The sequence below is a fragment of the Pelodiscus sinensis genome, chromosome 5 (assembly GCF_052426305.1).
Source record: "Pelodiscus sinensis isolate ZL-2025 chromosome 5, ASM5242630v1, whole genome shotgun sequence".
NCBI lineage: Eukaryota > Metazoa > Chordata > Testudines > Trionychidae > Pelodiscus > Pelodiscus sinensis.
In genome coordinates, this window is record NC_143056.1 from 106,830,869 (window position 1) to 106,851,505 (window position 20,637).

Below are 20,637 nucleotides of genomic sequence, written 5' to 3' on the forward strand. Positions count from 1 at the left end.
AGTTGAAAAACATGTCTCTCTCACCAAAATAAATTGATTTAGTTAAAGATATATTCCCATCCATCTTGTCTTTCTAATATCCTGGGCCCAACATATCTACATCACTGCATACAGCTGCTGTCACATGCATTTTTTCCTAATCTGAATTAATGCTAGTATAAAACATACCACTAGAGGGAACCAGATTCTCCTATACCTACATAGGTATTGTTTTGTCTCACAATTCTTTACTTATTTTATTTACTATTTCAGATAATGTCATGTATCAAAAATTATTTCTTTAAAACGTTGTACAACACCAATTTTTCCTATTTATCACAGCACTGGTTTTGGATAGTTATGGGAAAGATTTCAATTGGAAAAGGAGACTACTATTTCCTCTCCCTTTCTTTTGTTTTATTTGTAAAATTCTTCTTATTAATACCATTATAGAAATGGTTGGTAAGTGAGTGGAACAAATTACGTGGATGTATATGAAGCTCATTTCTAATGAAGTATTAAGCTAGGTTCATTGTTCACAGCATCTCTCTGCTCTCAGAAAGAATGAACCAAATCTGCTAGAAAGAAGTCCAGAAATACCTGATGCTCTTCATTCATCTGAAGGAGAAGGAGAAGGAAAAGCAATCAGAGGGGAAAATGTCCTCACATTAGTCAAAAATAACACTCCTTGGGTGAAAATCCAGATTTTTTTTAATCCTTGTTCCTATCTATTCCATTTGTGATGTATGTTCCCTGTGCTCAAGCTCACAATCTTTGGCTAGTAATGGCCACTGGGGTTGCACTTGGACCCTATTGTCCTGCTTCCCAGAGTGCATAAAATGCAGGAAGTTTTAGCACATTTAATGTTAATGGGTTTATCACAAGTTTCTCCCCTCCTCAGCCCTTTAATTTTTTTTTAATTCCTTACCTTGTGAGGCTTCCTTAGTACTAGGTTCCTGCCTTTATGGCTGAACTGAAGTCTCCAGATTTTAAGAATTGCCTTTCTTGTGATGTGGGGTTACCACTTAATAATGGACATTTCAGCTTGTTCAAGAAAACAAAAGCTGAATAAGACTTGCCTTAAATTGCAACAAGTGTAACTTGATAGTCTCTGAAGGTCAGCTGATGGCACACCATTCTCACCCTCCAGTTGAGTGCCCAGTGTGGAGAGAAGGTATCTCAAATACAAAAGTTAAATCTATGACCATTTCTATTGCCTTGAGAGAGTCCTCAACAATTGATTTATTCTGGAGAAATCACACAGCATGTGACCAGCTCCATTCATCAAACGCTTTAGCATTTTACTGCCCCAGGTCACAAAGTCAGCATATAAAAGTCAGTATTAGTACCAACCCAGAGGCTATAATTTATAGTCTAAAGCAGCAAAGTTTATTTGCCTAAACATCATCATAGCTCTCATCAACTATTTACAGGCTCGTTCTCAAACCTAAGGACAAGTATACCTCAGATGTCTAGATCCCATAGTCTCCTGCATTTACATAACATTGTATGCCATACTCCACCTAAGTTGCATGGTTAAAAATCTTCATATCTTCCCATAAAAGTCACCTAGAAGTCCTATTCTCATTCAATTGGTAGGACTCTCTTTTTCCTCACCATTACCATTTAAGACACTAGTGATAAAGGATTCCACACTCAATTGGGATTTCACCTAGAGCATCTCTAGGTCCTAGACCTTTGGACTCTTCAGCATAGGTTCCAATGGAAGCCTGCAACTGTAATTATCATGCTGGTACTGGCATGGCCAAGACAGTTCTGGTTCTCAGACCTGATTAATTTTTCCACACAATCTCCAGAACGAGGAGTAAATCCTCTATCCCGACACAGAGCCATTATATTTGACAGCATAGATGAAGGCAGCATTGAGCAGAATTGCTCTGCAAAGATCCAAAATCTGTTATTCCACAGTAGTAAAGACTCTCCTATCCTTACATAGTTGACACCGGATGTGTTTAGGGCACTATCTGTACCTATCAGGAATTTCCCAAGATTATTTAGTGATAGAAATGTAGCCGTGTTAGTCTGGTGTAGCTGAAACAAAATACAGGACTATGTAGCACGTTAAAGACTAACAAGATGGTTTATTAGATGATGAGCTTTCGTGGGCCAGACCCACTTCCTCAGATCAAATACTGCAAGAAAATAGTCACAACCATATATACCAAAGGATACAATTAAAAAAAATGAACACATATGAAAAGGACAAATCACATTTCAGAACAGAGGAGGGATGCAGGGGAGGGGGGGAGGAAGGTAAATGCCTGTGAGTTAATGATATTAGAGGTGGGGAAGGGGAGATGTCTGTGAGTTAATGGTATTAGAGGTGATAATTGGGGAAGCTATCTTTGTAATGGGTAAGGTAGTTGGGGTCTTTGTTCAGCCCCCTGAGGAGAATGTCGAATTTTAGCATGAATGCCAGTTCAGAGGATTCCCTTTCAAGTGCAGATTTGAATGTCTTCTGAAGTAGGATGCATGTGATTAGGTCATTGAGACAGTGTCCTTTCTGGTTGAAATGGCAAGAAACTGTTTTTTCATTGTGATCCTGTCTAATGTCTGTTTTGTGGGCCTTGATTCTTTGGCGAAGTGTCTGAGACGTTTGTCCAATGTACATAGCAGATGGACACTTTCAGCACATGATAGCATAGATTATATTTCTGGATGCGCAATAATATTTATTCTTGATCTTATAACTCACTTGGTTAGGCCCAATAATGGTGTCAGCAGAGTGAATATGTGGACAAAGCTGGCAATGGAGTTTGTTGCAAGGGAAGGTACCAGGGTTGGTATTAGTGTGGTATGTCTTGTGGTTGTTGGTAAGAATCATCTTGAGGTTAGGTGGTTGTCTATGGGGGTATGTCTACACTACAAAGTTAGTTCGAACTAACTTAGTTCGAATTAGTTAATTCGAACTAAGCTAGTTCGAACTAACGCGTCTAGAACTAAAAACTAGTTCGAATTAGCGTTTTGCTAGTTCGAACTAGCAAGTCCACATTGAGTGGACTCTGAACAGGGCTTAAGGATGGCCGGAAGCAGTGCCGGCAGGGCATCAGAGGAGGACTTAGAGCATGGAGATGCTGTCTCAGGCTAGCCGAGGGCTGCGCTTAAAGGGTCCCGACCCCCACCCCGGACACACAGTTCTAAGGGGTGCCCCGCTTGCAAAGAAGTTCTGGCTTGGAGTGCCCTGAGTGCCCACACTGGGCACATCACACCACTCGGCCATCAGCCCAGCTGCACTTGCCGCAGGCTGCCATCTGGGGAGAGGGAGTAATTGGGGGCTGCAGGAGAGCTTCCACCCCCAGAAGCCCGCAGAGCCAGCCCAGTCCTCCCCATCGGGGGCTCATACCCCATTCCTCCCTCACCTCCTTCCACTTACCCTTCCTTAGCCCCCCTTCTTATTGATGTACAAAATAAAGATAACGTTTCTTCCAACATTGACTCTGTCTTTATTGAAAAAAAACTGGGGGAGACTGGGAAAAGGAGGTGGGAGAGGGGAAGAGAAAGGCTGGGAGAGGGGAGGGCAACTAACATGATCAGGGGTTGGGAACAGGTCCCAGATGAAGAGAGGCTACAGAGACTGGGACTGTTCAGCTTAGAAAAGAGGAGACGGAGGGGGGACAGGATAGAGGTCTCTAAAAGCAGGGGTTGGGTGGAGAGGGTGCATTCAGAAAAGTTCTTCCTGAGTTCCCATAAAGAAGGACTAGAGGACACCAAAGGAAAGGAATGGGTAGCAGGCTTCAAACTAGTAAGAGAAAGTTGTTGTTGTTGTTGACAAAGCAAATAGTTAACCTGTGGAACTCCTTGCTGCAGGAGGCTGTGAAGGCTACAACTAGAACAGAGTTTAAAGGGAAGTGAGATAAAGTGATGGAGGTTGGGTCCATGGAGTCCTATTAGCCAGAGGGTAGGAGTGGTGTCCCTGCCCAAAGTTTGTGGAAGGCTGGAGAGGGATGGCACGAGACAAATGGCTTGGTCATTGTCTTCGGTCCATCCCCTCCAGGGTCCCTAGGGTTGGCCTCTGTCGGCAGACAGGCTACTGGGCTAGATGGACCTTTGGTCTGACCCAGTACGGCCATTGTAAGCTCAGGGCTCAGTGTCGGGGGTCTCAGTGGACCCCCTTGATTTTCATGCACACCTGGTCCTGGGTGGCCAGGCTGGCAGCTCTCCTGCCCTAGACGGCCACTTTCCTGTGCCTAGTGCGGAGATCGTGGACGAGGTCCACGATGTCCGCACTAGCCCAGGAAGGTGCCCGCCTCTTGCGGTCCAGGGCAAGCTCCCGGGAGCCGCCAGCCTGGTCCCGGCAAGAGGGGGTGGGCTGGGGGGCATCGGGTGGGTGGCTCTGTGCCGTGCCAGGTGCAGGGTCTGCTAGCTGGGTGCTGGCAGGCTTGCACCTGGCACGGGCACCGTAGCCAGCCCGTGCCCCTTTAAGGGGTCCGGGGCCGGGAGGGGGGCATAGAGTTTCCCTGGTGTTGGCCAGAGTGGCCACCAGGGAAACCTGGGGAGGGCCTCCCACTAGTTCGAACTAAAGGGCTACACAGCCCTAGTTCGAACTAGCTAGTTCGAACTAGGCGTTAGTCCTCGTAAAATGAGGTTTTCCTAGTTCGAACTAAGCGCTCCGCTAGTTCGATTCAAATTCGAACTAGCAGAGCGCTAGTGTAGCACCTATTAAAGTTAGTTCAAACTAACGTCCGTTAGTTCGAACTAACTTTGTAATGTAGACATACCCTAGGAGACTATGGGTCTGTCTCCCAGAGCTTCTTGGAGTTTAGTGTCCTGTTCCAGTATAGGCTGTAATTTATTGATAATGTGTTGGACAGGTTTAAGTTGGGAGCTCTAGGTGATGACAAGTGGTGTTCTATTGTTGGTTTTCTTGGGTCTGTCTTGTAGTAGATGGTTTCTAGGTATTCATTTGGCTCTTTCAATTTGCTTTTATAAACTTCAACTACCCACCCAGAGAAATAAAAACTGGACATAATACTCCAGATGGGGTCTTACCAGAGCCAAATAAAGGGGAATAATCAGTTCTCTGGATCTGCTGGCAATGCTCCTCCTAATGCACCCTAATATGCCATTAGCCTTCTTGGCTACAAGGGAACACTGTTGTCCATTTCTGCAGAACTACTACTTAGCTGGTTGGTCCCCAGCCTGTAACAATGCTTGGGATTCTTCCATCCCAAGTGCAAGACTCTGCACTTGTCCTTGTTGAACCTCATCAGATTTCTTGAGGCCCAATCCTCCAATTTGTCTAAGTCACTCTGGACCCTATCTCTACCCTCAAGCGTATCTACCTCTCCCCCCAGCTTACTGTCATCTGAAAACTTCCTGAGGGTGCAATCCATCCCCTCATCCAGGTCATTAATAAAGATATTGAACAAAAGCAGTCCTAGAACCGAACCTTGTGGCACTCCGCTAGAAACCGACCGCCATCCTGACATTGAGCAGTTGATCACTACCCACTGGGTCCGGCCTTCTAGCCCTCTTACTATTCATCTTACTGTCTATTTATCCAATCAACATTCCCTTAACTTGCTGGCAAGAATATTGTGGGAGACCGTATCAAAATCCTTGCTCAAGTCAAGGTATATCACATTCACTGACTTTCCCATGTCCACAGAGCCAGTTACTTCATCATAGAAGCTAATCAGATTGGTCAGGCACGACTTGCCCTTTGTGAATCCATGCTGACTATTCCTGAGCAATTTCCTCTCTTTCAAGTGCCTCAAAATGGATTCCTTAAGGATCCCTTTCATGATTTTTCCAGGAACCCAGGTAAGACTGACTGGCCAATAGTTCCCTGGATTGTCCTTCCTCCCTTTTTTGAAGATGGGCACTACATTTGCCTTTTTCCAGTCATCCGGGATTTCTCCTGATCTCCACGACTTTTCAAAGATAATAGCCAAAGGCTCCTCAATGATATTTTCCAACTCCCTCAGTACCCTCAGATGCATTAAGTCCAGACCCATGGATTTGTGTACGTTTAGCTTTTCTAATAGTTCCTAACCTGTTCTTTACCCACCAAGGGCTGTCCATCTTCATCCCATATTCCATCACATAGCGCACAAATCCAGGAGCCGACCTTGTCCGTGAATACAGAGGCAAAGAAAGCATTGAGTACTTCAGCTTTCCGCATATCATGTCACTATGTTACCTCCTTCATCCATTAGGGTCCGCACACCCTCTCTGATCACCTTCTTCTTGTTAAAATGCCTGTAGAAACCTTTCTTGTTATCCTTCACATCCTTAGCCAGTCGCAATTCCATTTGCGCTTTCGCCTTCCTGATAACCCCCCAGCATTCTCGAGCTATACGTTTAAACTCCTCCCTCGTCATTTGTCCAAGTTTCCACTTTTTGTAAGCTTCCTTTTTGTGCTTAAGTTCACCAAGGATTTCCCCTGTAAGCCAATCCGGTCTCCTACCATGTTTGCCTCTCTTGCTACACGTCGGGATGGTTTCTTTCTGTGCCTTCAGTAAGGCTTCTTTAAAATACTGCCAGCTGTTCTGGACTCCTTTCCCCTTCATGTTAGCATCCCAGGGGATTCTGCCCATCAGATATCTGAGGGAGTCAAATCTGCTTTTCTGAAGTCCAAGGTGTGTATTTTACTACTCTCTTTTCTTCCTTTGGTCAGGATCCTGAAATCTACCATCTCATGATCACTGCTTCCCAGATTGTCACCCACCTCCACTTCCCCTATTAGTTCCTCCCTGTTTGTGAGCAGAAGGTCAGGCTGTGCACGGCCCCTGGTCGGATCCTTCAGCACTTGTGTCAAGAAGTTATCCTCAACATTCTCCAAAAACTTCCTGGATTGCCTGTGTACTGCCGTATTGGTTTCCCAACAGATGTCAGGGTGATTAAAGTCCCCCATGAGAACCAGGGCCTGCGATCTGGAAGCTTCGTTCAGTTGTCCGAAGAAAGCCTCATCTACCTCATCCACCTGATTCAGGGCTTGTAGTAGACCCCAACCACAACATCACTGCTATTGTTTGCACCTCTAAACTTAACCCATAGACTCTCAAAGGGTTTTTCTCCCTCTATATACTGGAGTTCTGAGCAATCTTAGTGCTCTCTTACATATAGTGCAACTCCTCCTCCTTTCCTCCCCTGTCTGTTCTTCCTGAACAGTTTATACTGTTCGATGACAGTGCTCCACTCATGCGAATCATCCTACCAAGTCTTTGTTATCCCAATAAAATCATATTTTTTGGACTGGGCCAGGGCCTCCAGTTCTTCCTGTTTCTTGCCCAGGTTTCTCGCATTAGTGTACAAACACCTCAGATAACCAGTTGATTGCCCTATCTTCTCCACTGGAATCAGGGGTCCTCCTTTCATGCTTGTTCCTTTTTGCATTTCTTCCTGGTATCTGACTTTCCCACTCCCTTCAGAGTTTTGGTCACCGTCCCCCAATGAACCTAGTTTAAAGCCCTCCTCACTAGGTTTGCAAGCCTGCCCGCGAAGATGCTCCTTCCTCTCTTGGTTAGGTAGATTCCATCTCTTCCTAACAATCCTTGTGCCCAGAACTGAGTCCCATGGTTGAAGAAGCCAAAGCCCTCTCTGCGACACCACCTGCACAACCACACATTTACTTCCTCAATTCGACGATCCCTGCCCAGTCCTTTCCCTTCAACAGAGAGGATGGACGAGAACACCACTTCCGCTCCGAATTCTTTGATCCTTCTTCCCAGCACTGCATAATCTGCAGTAACCCACTCAAGGTCATTCTTGGCCATATCGTTAGTTCCCACATGGAGAAGCAGGACGGGATAGCGATCCAAAGGTTTGATCAGTTTTGTAAGCGCCTCAGTCACATCCTGAATTCGAGCTCCCAGTAAGCAGCACACCTCTCCAGATTCCAGATCCGGACGGCAGATGGATGGCTCAGTCCCTCTTAGGAGGGAGTCCCTGACCACCACCATCCGGCATCTTCTTTTGGGGGGGGTCGTGGACCCCCCATCCCTAGGACTATGCGTCCCATGACTTCCAGTAGATGGTGTTCCCTTACAGTTTCTTCCTTGTGAGGTCCCTTCCAAAGCATTCAGCACTGTAAAGCCTGTGGAGAGAGCCTGAAAGCAATTACTTACCTCTATAGCATTGGGGGATTCCTGTGCTGGCCTTTTTCCCCTTCTAGAAGTTACATGCTGCCAGTTCTCTTCCCGGTCCCATACTGCCCTCTCTGGCTCTTCTGTCTGCTGTACTTGCAGGATTAAACACTGCCTTCTATCGAGGAAGTCTTCATCCTCTCTGATCAAGTGTAGGATCGACACTTGGGCCTCCAGTCCTCTCATTTTTTCTTCGAAAATGGTGACCAGCTTGCACTTAATGCAGATGAAATCTCTTCTTTCTTCTGGGAGCAAGACTAACATGCACTTGCTATGCAGGTAACAACAGGAGACCTATCACCATCTATACCTGCTGTTCTGGAAAAAGGATTTAAAAGAAAGGCAAGAGAACCTCACACCCTTTCCTCTCCCCTTTCCAACTCTCTCTCTAAACTCCCTGTTAGCACTCATCTGTTTGCAAGTGCCTTGGTCACTTGCTCACTGCTTTATAAAACTGTGGACTGCCTGAAAGTCCCTCCCCCTACCAAGGCTCAGCCAACCAACAGAGGCTTCTAGAATTCAAACTTTAATTAGTAGCCAACAGTTTCCACCTGCCAGTCACAGCACACACTCCAGGAAGGGGAGGGGAAAGGGGAAGTGGAAAAAAAAAAGGCTCACTCACAAACACAGGCGGGAAAAAACCACACACACCAACCCTCACTCTCAAACACAAGCTCAGCACACAGCAAGAAAGCCCCAAACACAACACACTTCCCTCAAGAGTCCTGTATCTGTTTCTCCTTTACGTGGAGAACTCCCTCTTTAAACTCCCTGTTAGCACACACCTTTTCGCTAGCTCCTTCGTCACTTGCACTCATGGCAGGGCCAAGCACCATCTAGATCATGGCTACTTAACTTTGAAAGCCCCGGGGGCCACAATGATACTCAGAGCACATGCTGGGGGCCGCAAATTAAGTGTGGTTGCATATATATATATGCAAATAGCTTATTTCATACTGATGGGCATGAATACAAAGATTAAGGCAAGACTACACAGCACACAGGCCCCATTTAAGTCAGTTCTGCTAATACTAATAAAATGCAATAATTACCCGATTTCCACCCATATGACAGTACTTTTAATGAGCAGTGATAGTTCAGCAATTTAACTACTAAAACACATATCAATAGAAGACCGTTATATTGACTACTTTTTGTTTTGGCGCCACAATTTTAACAAATCAAACAAAAACTGCTGTAACGGGGTACACTCACTGCCACAGCACCACCAGCGTCGGTCCTGGGAATTAGCTCAGATGGCAGGTGGCGGGATCCCTGCCCCACAACAGTCTGAGCTCCCCCCTTCCGGGGGTGGGTTGTAGGCTGGTTGGCCTCCTGGAGGGGTTCCTCCACCTCCGGGTCAGTGGGCGATACGCCTGTCCCACTGCGCAGCCCTTGTCAATTGTCCCCAAGTCTCTAGTCCCACAGCCAGGCCTTATCCCAGACGGGTAGAAGGGTTCAGTAGTTCATGGTCCCGGCCTTGCTTTAGGTCTGGGGTGAGAGGTAATAGTTCACATGCCCAGCCTTGCTTCAGGTCTGGGACACAGGGAAGAAGTCTACTCACGTCTCTCAGCTCACAGTTCTGGGCAGGGCAACAGTCCTAGACCTGCCCCTTTAAAAGGTCCGGCCTGGATCCCAGCCGGATTCCAAAGCGCAGTATGTAAGCCCGGGCCCTTGAGAAGGGCGGGGTACCAAACACAGGTTTAAACAAGCCCAGGCCCTTGAGCACAGCAGGGCAAACACAGTAGCTGAGCCCGGGCCCTGGTGCAGGGCGGGGCAGCTAGTCAAAATGGTGGCCCTGGCCTAGCTTAGGGTGGGGCAATAAACACAATAAGCAAGCCCTGGCCCTGGGGCAGGGCGGGGCAACAAACACCCAGGTTTGAGAGAGCTCCTGGTTCAGGAGCAGGGCAGGTAGCGCACCTGCAGCAGTGGCGAGGGAGGAGACTGCCACCTGGTCGGTGGGTGGCAGGGGGAGGGGCAGGCCCACCCACTCTACTGCGCCCTGACCCAGGGGCCCTGGATGCAGCAGTGCAGCTGCTACTGGCTCAGCAGGGGCTCCAGCCCTCAACGTGCTGGCCTAGGGCTGCTCTCAGCCCATGCTACCCCCTGGGCCAGTCCTCAACTCCCCCTTCACAGGTACCTGTGTCTCCGGCAGGTCAGTCAGGGAGTTGAGGGTGGTGTCGTCCCAGCAGGGTCCAGGTGGCCCAGTCCAGGGTTCAGTGGGTTGGAGCTCTGCAGGGTCCAGCGAGTTCATCAGGCCCCAGGGTTCAGGCAGGCTTCGGGGTTCCAGCCGGTTCACCGGCTCCAGCAAGCCCTCAGGTTCCAGGAGTTTCCGCAGGCCTTGGGGCTCGAGCAGGACCTCAGGCCCAGGCCAGTCCTCTGTATCCCCAGGCACCAGAAGAGCCCCGGGTTCCTCTGAGTCAGAGGGTAGCTCTGCTGGCTGACTTGGCCAGGCCTCAGCAGCTCTGGCAGGGAAGTCTTTGCTGGCCTTAGGGGAGGCAGCTGTGGGAGGCCCAGGCCAGGTCCCAGCCTCCTCAGCCAGGAGCTCTGGACAGGCCTCTGTCTCCCTCAGAGGCTCGGCCCCCACTGAGCTCCCTGGCAGAGTTCTTATAGTCCTAGCCGTCTCCAACCCACACTCTGCCTGCCACTTCGCGTGGCAGATTGAGCATTGGCTCCAAACCTGGCACTTCTGGTCTGTCCAAACTGCGGCTGGCACCGTCTAAACCAGCAAAATCTGGACCCTTGGTGCCGATAGTGAGTCATCCACCGGCACCGAGGCCCATGGCACCAGCAATGTCTAGGCACATCACACTGGCACCATCCACACCAGTGAGTTCAGCTCGACCTGCGCTGATGCTGCCGGCACCAACCCCAAGACCAGCACTGACCGCCTCTGACCCCCAAGCGGCACGAATGTGCTCAGAAGACCCCGCTCCGACTGCGGCACTAATGTTGCCGGCACTGCAGATGGCACTGGTCTCCACACCTCCCGAGGGACCGGACGATCCGGTACCGATATCGGCACCAACATGGGCACAGCCTAGAAAGGCTACGGCCAAAATGCAGCAGCAACGGAGTCCATCCCCAGTGTTTTCTCCAGAACCCTCCTCACCTCCTCCACCCCAGTCACTGAGGAGGTCACCACCTAGGAGGTTCCCCTCCACGGAGTGCCTGCCATCGCCTTTCTTAACACTGCCAAGGGAGCACTGGTACCAATCGGGTCAGTACCCCCGGCACCATCGTTTTTCTGTCTCTCCCTCTCCCTTGAGCTGAAGGTTCTACTTACCTCCATTGTCTCCTTGATCTCCTAGCTACTCCTACAGGAAATCCTACAGAAGGTCTCATCATTACGACCACTCCTCATACTATTATAGAGACCCATATGACAGACGGACCTTCTATAAAACCCATTCACCATATCACCATGCCTATCACCGATCAAGCCCAGGTCGTACAACTCATCTTTACGTTACTCACTGGCTATCGACCCACCTCCATCTGCACATAGTCCGTGTTTGCCACCGCCTCCCCCCTCCCACGCTGAGGAGGAGCAATGCTTCGAACAACCCCATCAACCTCAGGAGTCTCCTGTAAACTCTTCATCATCCTCACTGGACGAGGCAGTGATACCAAGAGACATCTTGCCCCCGGATGATATTAGACAATTCCAGGAGCCTTTTAAAAGGGTCGCTCTCTCTCAGGAGATCCAGCTCACTGAGTTTCAGAGTAAACACCACTGTCTATTCAGAAACCTAGACACATCCCAACCTTCTAAACTGGCTATATCCCTCAGTGAGGCCATTTTGGAGGTCGTCAATGCACTGTGGGCAACCCCAGCATCGGTCCCACAGCTCATTGGCTCATAACCTACAAATAAAAAGGCCGACAAGAAATACTTTGTGCCACCCAAGGAGTCAGAGTTCCTGTTTACGCATCCGCTCCCCAACTCCTTGGTGGTTGATGCAGTGCGACAACGAGCACGTGCTATACAGTACAGGAGCCAGGCCTCGGATAAGGACTCTGAGGGTATGTCTACACTATCACCCTACTTCGAACTAGGGTGGTTAATGTAGTCATACGAACTTGCAAATGAAGCCCAGGATTTGAATTTCCCGGGCTTCATTTGCATGTTGCCGGGCGCCGCCATTTTTAAATGTCTGCTAGTTCGGACTCCGTGCCCTCGGCTACACGCGGCACGAACTAGATAGTTCGGACTAGGCTTCCTATTCCGAACTATCTGTATACCTCGTTCCATGAAGCGTACAGGTAGTTCGGAATAGGAAGCCTAGTCCGAACTACCTAGTTCGTGCCGCGTGTAGCCGTGGGCACGGAGTCCGAACTAGCGGACATTTAAAAATGGCGGTGCCCGGCAACATGCAAATGAAGCCCGGGAAATTCAAATCCTGGGCTTCATTTGCAAGTTCGTATGACTACATTAACCACCCTAGTTTGAACTAGGGTGGTAGTGTAGACATACCCTAAGAGACTAGATCTCTTTGGAAGGAAAGTGTATACATCTGCAACACTCCTCCTTCGGATAGCCAACTATTTAGCTCACCTATCCAACCATAATTTTGACAACTATTTGAAATTCACAAGTCTTATGAAGTCTCTGCCTGAGTCAAAGAGGCCCATCCTGAACGTGCTGGTGCAGGAAGGATATGCCTCCACTAGAACCAGCTTACAAATAGCGGCGGATGTGGCAGACACCGCAGCTAGGGCCACTGCTACGGTAATAGTCATGAGAAGAGCCTCATTCCTCCAGGCAGCAGCAGATCCTAAGGACCTGCAATCAAAGGTAGAGGACTTGCCCTTTGAAAAAGATAATCTGTTCGCAGAAAAAACTGACAACTTGTTGCATTCCAGTAAAGACACCAGGTCCACACTATGGACTCTTGGGATGTATACTCCACCATATAAAAGACACCTGTGTTCACAAAAGTGCTCTCTGTGGTCACAGCTCATCTCCGGCACAACGGAGTAAGCATATTCCCCTACTTCGACGACTGCCTCATAAAGGGCCAGTCGTCTACGCAGTCCACCAGGATGTTGACCATCATCGAGCGGACTTTCCACTCTCTAGGACTACTAGTAAACAAAGACAAATCAACATTATCCCCCACTCCAAATCTAGAGTTCATTGGGGTGAGGTTGGACTCAGCAGTGGCAAGGGCATTCCTCCCCCTAGCCAGATTCCAAGCCATACAGTCTCTAATAGATACCTGTCAATCCAACTACAGAATTCAGGTTCTTTTGGCTCTCAAGCTTATGGGGCATATGGCCACAACTACCTTCGTGGTCATGAACACAAGACTACACTTTTGCACCCTTCAGCATTGGCTGGCCACCGTGCACAATCACACCACTCCAGATGTATGCAGAATGGTAACAATTCCCCCCAACGTCATCACGTCCCTTCGCTGGTGGACCACGGAAAGGCATTTGCTATCCGAAGTGTCTTTGCAACAGCAACTACCAAGTCATCAGATTGCTACAGACGCTTACCTCCTGGGCTGGGGCACACACATGTTGGTGCAGGGCTGCTGGACACCCCGAGAGACGCTGCTTCATATAAATCTGCTGGAGCCCAGGGCTGTCTTCAATTCCTGCAAGCATTTTCGCGATCACATTTGCAATTCCATGGTAAAAAATCTGACAGACAATGTGGCCACAATGTTCTACATCAATCGTCAAGGCAGAGCACGCTCACAATCCCTATGTACAGAGGCAATCAGACTGTGGAATTGGTGCATCATCAAAGGCATCACTCTTGCAGCATCATATTTACCTGGCATAAACAATGTAGCGGTGGATTCCCTCAGCAGGAACTTTGCGCCAGACCACGAATGAGAGCTTTACCACAAACCCCTCCACTTCCTCTTTCACAAATGGGGCATGCCACTTATAGACCTATTCACAACATACAACAACAAGAAGTGCCCCCAGTATTGGTCCAGGGCAGGTCTCGGTCGCCGGTCCCTGGGCGACGCGTTCCTTTGCAATCTGGTGCTCAGGTTACCACATTGACCCAATAATTACTCCTATCCATACTGTCCTTGATTACATAATGGGCCTCCACCAAGCGGGACTTGCTATACCATCTTTAAAAGTACATCTCGCAGCAATAATGGCTTTACGTCATCCGATAGAAGGGTTTTCTGTATTTGCACATCCCCTCACTAAGAGATTCCTCTAGGGCCTAACAAATTTGCACCCGCTCTTATGCATGCCACTTCTGCTTTGAGACTTATACTTGGTACTGCGCACCCTTACGGCCCCACCATTCGAATCACTGAGTACGATACCTCTACAGCTCCTGACCCGGAAACTGGTATTCCTGCTTGCGATCACCTCAGCACGTAGGGTCAGTGAGCTCTCAGCGTTGATGGCCATACCCCCATACACCATCTTCCAGAGGGACTGTGTCATCCTTAGACACCAACCAGCCTTTATACCTAAGGTCTGTTCGGAGTATCATGTCAATGAACCTATAGTATTGCCTGTGTTCTCCCCTAAGCCGCATGCTTCATCTAAGGAAGCCACTCTCCACACGTTAGATGTGCATAGAGCACTAACCTTTTACGTTGACCGTACTAGGCTCTTTAGAAAAACAGACAGACTTCTCCTGTCCCTAACTGAATGCTCCAAAGGGGAGCCCATTTCTGCCCAAAGAGTTGCTAACTTAATTGTGTCATGCATATCTCAATGTTACTCTATTCGGGGGATACCTCTCCTCAAATGCCCTAAAGCACACTCCACTAGGGCCATTTCAACTTCCACTGCCTTTCTTAGAGGCATTCCCCTTGCAGATATCTGTAGGTCAGCCACATGGGCCTCCTACCGCACCTTTGTAGAGCATTATGCTGTACAGCACAGATGGCTGCCGGACAAATCTGCTACAGCGCAGTTTTTTCATCAGCCAATCGATAAGCTCCGGATCCCACCTGCCTTGTCATATATGGGGAGTGGGACACTGCTGTGCAGACACCTAGGCTGTGTCTACATTGGCACCCTTTTCCGGAAAAGGGATGCTAATGAGACAAGTCGGAATTGCAAATGCCGCGGGGGATTTAAATATCCCCCGTGGCATTTGCATGAACATGGCTGCCGCTTTTTTCCGGCTCAGGGCTTTGCTGGAGAAAAGCGCCAGTCTAGACGGGATCTTTCGGAAAATAAAGTCTTTTCTGGAAGATCCCTTATTCCTCTTAAAATCAGGAATAAGGGATCTTCCGGAAAAGGCTTTATTTTCCGCAAGATCCCATCTAGACTGGCGCTTTTCTCCGGCAAAGCCCCGAGCTGGAAAAAAGCAGCAGCCATATACATGCAAATGCCGCGGGGGATATTTAAATCCCCTGCGGCATTTGCAATTCTGATTTGTCTCATTAGCATCCCTTTTCCGGAAAAGCGTGCCAATGTAGACACAGCCCTACAGTGGAGCACCCACGGGGACTCCTCAAAGAAGAAAGCTAAGTTACTCACCTTGGGTATGTCTACACTAACACCCTAGTTCGAACTAGGGTGGTAATGTAGGCAACCGGAGTTGCAAATGAAGCCCGGGATTTGAATTTCCCGGGCTTCATTTGCATAAAGCCTGGCGCCGCCATTTTTAAATGTCCTCCAGTGCAGACTCCGTGCCGCGCGGCTACACGCGGCACGGACTAGGTAGTTCGGACTAGGCTTCCTAGTCCGAACTACCTAGTCCGTGCCGCGTGTAGCCGCGCGGCACGGAGTCCGCACTGGAGGACATTTAAAAATGGCGGCGCCAGGCTTTATGCAAATGAAGCCCGGGAAATTCAAATCCCGGGCTTCATTTGCAACTCCGGTTGCCTACATTACCACCCTAGTTCGAACTAGGGTGGTAGTGTAGACATACCTCTTGGTGCAGTAACTGTCGTTCTTCGATATGGTCCCCATGGGTGCTCCACTACCCGCCCACCTTCCCGCTTTGGAGTCTGTGTCCGTTTTGTGTTACAAATACTAAGCCAGGTACAAGGAATTGGCTCAGACCAGATCAAGCAGCGCGAAAGGGCGCGAAAGCCATGAGACGCTCCCCGTGCACGTGCAGTTCAGCAGGACTACTGCTGCAAAAATCTCTGTCCTGTGGTTCTGGGGCAAGCCCAGCACCTACAGTGGAGCACCCACGGGCACCATCTCGAAGGACAACAGTTACTGCATCAAGGTGAGTAACTTGGTTTTCCACTGAAGGCACGTGCCGCCACCCACTCCCCAATCCCCTTTGTAGGGCAAAAAAATCCCAGACATTTTTTGCATTTTAAAAAACCTGTCCGGACAGTGATTTAACATGTGAAAACCAAGGACATGTCTGGGAAAATCCGGATGTATGGTAACTGTGCCCAAGCCCCAGCGCAGACCTTTCTCACCCCAGCCTCGCTGCCTGGCTCTGCCACTGCCTCGCTCTCTCACTTCCCAGCTCTGCCACTGCCTTGCCACGTGCCTCACTGCCTGGCTCCCCCACTGCCTTTTGCTGCCTCCGGCAGCTCCTGTGCAAGCGCCGATGTGGCCTGGCTCAGGGAGATGTTGCCACTGTGGCAGGCGTGATAGGCATGCTCTGCCGCTGCCTCTCCCCCCACCAGCCGGCATCTCCTGCAAAGGTGGCTTGTCTCGCGGCTCGGCGCTGCCACTGGTGCCCCAGCAATGAGACAAGTAGACAGCCCAGGAAGCAGTTCAAGGCACCACGTATTGAGTAGCCCTGATCTAGATCATCCCTGACAGGTGTCTGTCTAACGTGCTCTTAAATATCTCCTGGGATGGAGATTCCATAACCCCCCTAGGCAATTTATTCCAGTGTTTAACCATCCTTACAGGCAGGAAACTTTTCCTAATGTCCAACCTAAACCTCCCTTGCTGCATTTTAATCACATTGCTTCTTGTCCTGTCATTAGAGGTTAAGGAGAACAATTTTTCTCCCTCCTCCTTGTGACACCCTTTTAGGTACTTGAAAACCACTATCACGTCGCCTCTCAGTCTTCTCCTTTCCAAACTAAACAAACCCAATTCTTTCAGTCTTCCCTCATAGCTCATGTTTTTTAAACCTTTAATCATTTTTGTTGCTCTTCTCTGGACTTTCTCTAATTTCTCTACATCTTTCCTGAAATGGAACTGGACACAATACTCCAATTGAGACCTAATCAGTGCAAAGCAGAGTAGAAGAATGACTTCTCGTGTCTTGCTCACAACACTCCTGTTAATGCAGCCAAGAATCGTGTTTGCTTTTTTTGCAACAGTGTCAAACTGTTGACTCACAGTTAGCATGTGGTCCACTATGACCCCTAGATGCCTGTGATGGGGTGTAGGGTTAAGCCTAGCTACCTGGCTGAGAAGGCCCCGTCCCCACAGCTCTGCTGGGCATGCTTCTACTGAAGGCCAGCTATAAAGGCAGCTCAGTCTGGGCTGACCACCCACAAGGAAGAAGGTACTGCTGGAGGTCCTGAAGGAGAAGCACACGCACACCCAGATGCAGTCGCCAGTCAGCAGGGAACTACAGCAGAAGTCCAAGACAGGAGGAAAGAGATGGAGCAGACTATGAGGGAGAAACTGTTAGGAAGTAGTCCAGGGGAAGGAGTTGAATCCCACCCAGATGCTCAGTGTGTTTTGGCTGGAATCCTTGCCAAACTATTGGAGATCCACACCACCGCTGACAGGGCCCTGGGCTGGGACCCGGTGGAGAGGGCAGGGCCCCCTATCCTTTCCCCACCAACCTCACAAGGGACTCTTAACCATCCCAGTACTAGAGGCTCTGGATGCTAGGCCACGCTGTCCTCTGTGAAGGGAGCTGTATTATTGACTCTGGCTGCTAGGCCCCACTGCCCTGTGTTCAGGGAGCTGTATATTTGAACTGTGGGATGCATGCAGGGATGAGATCCAAGTGAGGGGCCACAGAGCAAGGCCCAGTACCCCCTCCTGAAGGGAACAGGCGTGCTCACCCCATGACAATCCATTTCCACAGTACTCCTTCCTCGATAGTTACTTCCCATTTTGTATGCATGAAACATTGTTTCTCCCTATGTGGAGTATTTTGCATTTATTCTTATTGAACATCATCCTATTTATCTGAGGACATTTCTGCAGTTTGTTCTGATCATTTTGAAATATGACCCTATAGGATCACCTGTAGGATGATGGGCCTGGCAGTATCAGTCCCTAGAATATCTAACTGGATTTCCAGTTGCTGAACTAGCTAGTTTAGATCTGCCAGTTAAAATTAGTGTCCACTCCATCAGAATCCAGGCAGATACTGTGACCATTCTCAGATCTGTTGAGCAGCTGTGGTATTGGTTTCATACATTTACACCTCAATCACCTGTGAAGGCATCAGTAACTGAAAACCCCTTTCGCAAAGCACTTCTTCAAGTAATTATTCAAATAGCCAGCAAGCATCCTTTTCTGTGTGTCCCTCTGTGTACTTTGTGACAGGGGGTCATCACATGAAACGGAGGGAGGGGTGGCTAAATCATCACATACTCCTCCTTCTATACCAGGGTTCCTCGTTCCCACCCATATAATTTCTCTGTGTGCACCCTGATTCCCCCCACGGCAAGGATTTGATGCATCCCGTTCCATGCTTTCTCACTCTTCCTCCCAAAAGCAGTGCTCCCAGCTCCCTCTCATCAGGCAATGTGTGTGTGTGTCCCCTTATACTCTCCACCCATTCTAGAGTCCCCAATATTCTACCCATGGCTGGAGTTTTTCTCTTCTATACAAAAATGAGAGTCCCGCTGTGCACCTTCCTGCCAGGGGAGATCTGTCTGCCCTAATTCCCATCTTCCTCTCCATGTCAGAGGTTGTGTGCTTCTTCTCTCCTCCTTATTAGGATCCCCAATCTCCACCTTCTGTCCTGTGCCAAGCATTCAATGTGCCCATTACTGTCTTCTTCCTATGCCAGCAGCTCGGTGCATGCCTCTGGTCCTCCCTTTCCTCCCCCACCCCATCATTCTTTCTGTCTGGGGGTGAGACATTCCAGGGTGTCAGTCATTGGTAGGAGGGATAGAGATGAGATGGAGTGTTGTTATGCTGGAAAGCATAGTGGGTGCTTATAAGGTATCTGCTTATACCTTTCTTTGCAACATCTGGTGCTGGCCATGTTTGGAGACCGTTTACCAGGCTAGGTACTGATCCAGTGAGAGAATTTTTGTGGTGGGTGGGATGTAGAATGTTCGTAATTTCAACTTCTTTGTGTCCTGGAAGTTAGATCTACAGTAGTAACTGAAGATCCCACATCAACTTTCCCCAGTAGATTATGCTAAACTACTAGGTTTGGAATTATATGGGCTCTTATTTACCTTTAAATACTTAAATCATGGATCTTATTACATGCAATAAGATGCTAGTAGCAGTTTTAGGGTATTACCACTTCACACACACTCCCTTTGTTGATTGTCGCCTTTATAAATTACTTTAATTAAATTTGTAGACAGATGGCTTTAATTTGCATAAATTGGTGTCAGTTCTCATTAGTCCCTGATATCAGCAATTGCTAGCTTTGGTAAATATTTAGATTTGGTAAATGTTTTGCTCAGAATGAAGCATCTCAGTCTACTTTGTGTAATTAGTATCAGAGGTGTAGCCGTGTTAGTCCGAATCTGCAAAAGCGGCGAGGAGTCATGTGGCACCTTATAGACTAACTGAAGTGTTGGAGCATAAGCTTTCGTGGGCAAAGACCCACTTCATCAGATGCAACGAAGTGGGTCTTTGCCTACGAAAGCTTATGCTCCAACACTTCAGTTCGTCTATAAGGTGCCACAGGACTCCTCGCCGCCTTTGTGTAATTAGGGAATTTGTAAATACTAAGCTATAAAAGTTTTTTAACTTCAGTTTCAGATGAGAGTGAACTGCACACAAGTGGTACTTTGAAAGCTTCAGAGAAGTCAACAATGGAACAGTTAATAGAAAGAGCCTGTTTTAGAGACTATCAGCGTTTGGGACTGGGTACTATCAGTAGTAGCTCTTCTCGCTCAAAAACAGAATACTTCCGAATAACTGCATTGAACAGGATGTATTCACTTTGTAGAAGGTGAGTTAATTAGTTCATTCATGTTTAGAAGTGTGCCTCTGCCATATTACACATCGTCGACAACATACATTACATATAACACATCAATTTAAGACCAAAGCATTGTGAGGAAATGCCCATGGCTGCTATATATGAACCTCTGAATGGCAGTATGAAATTAACGCATGAACTTTTTCTGTTGTGAAAATTCATTGAGATTTATAATCAGTGTCTGTAAAAATGCTGTAAAAACACAAAAGCAAATCTGCAGGAGTTTCCTCACTGGAGCACTCACATACTACAAAGATATGGTAGGCTAAAAGTTGTTTTCATTAAGAAAAAATGAAATTGCCATATGCTTTTATGGCAGACTGTCTTTTATGCAAGACAGCAATGTGATAGCAATACCTTTATTCTATTGTTAGTGAATATGAGTTAAATTTAATCAAAGAAATCACTGCGTTATGCTTTTAAATTGCTTATAATCACTATATTCTAAAAATAAGTTTCATACCTTATTCTTACCCTAAAGTACCTCTT

The 20,637-nt window shown here is 48.1% G+C and overlaps 1 protein-coding gene across 11 annotated transcripts in view; it reads left to right on the top strand.

Moving 5' to 3' along the window:
• The window catches only part of SBF2 (SET binding factor 2), a 639,223-nt gene that overhangs the window by 508,350 nt on the left and 110,236 nt on the right, over positions 1 to 20,637 (top strand). For all 11 annotated transcript variants that reach the window (XM_006129312.5, XM_006129315.5, XM_025187865.3 and 8 more), the window contains one exon: positions 19,920 to 20,118. In XM_006129312.5, the coding sequence (XP_006129374.2) occupies positions 19,920 to 20,118 (199 nt within the window). The remainder of the gene's footprint in view (positions 1 to 19,919; positions 20,119 to 20,637) is intronic.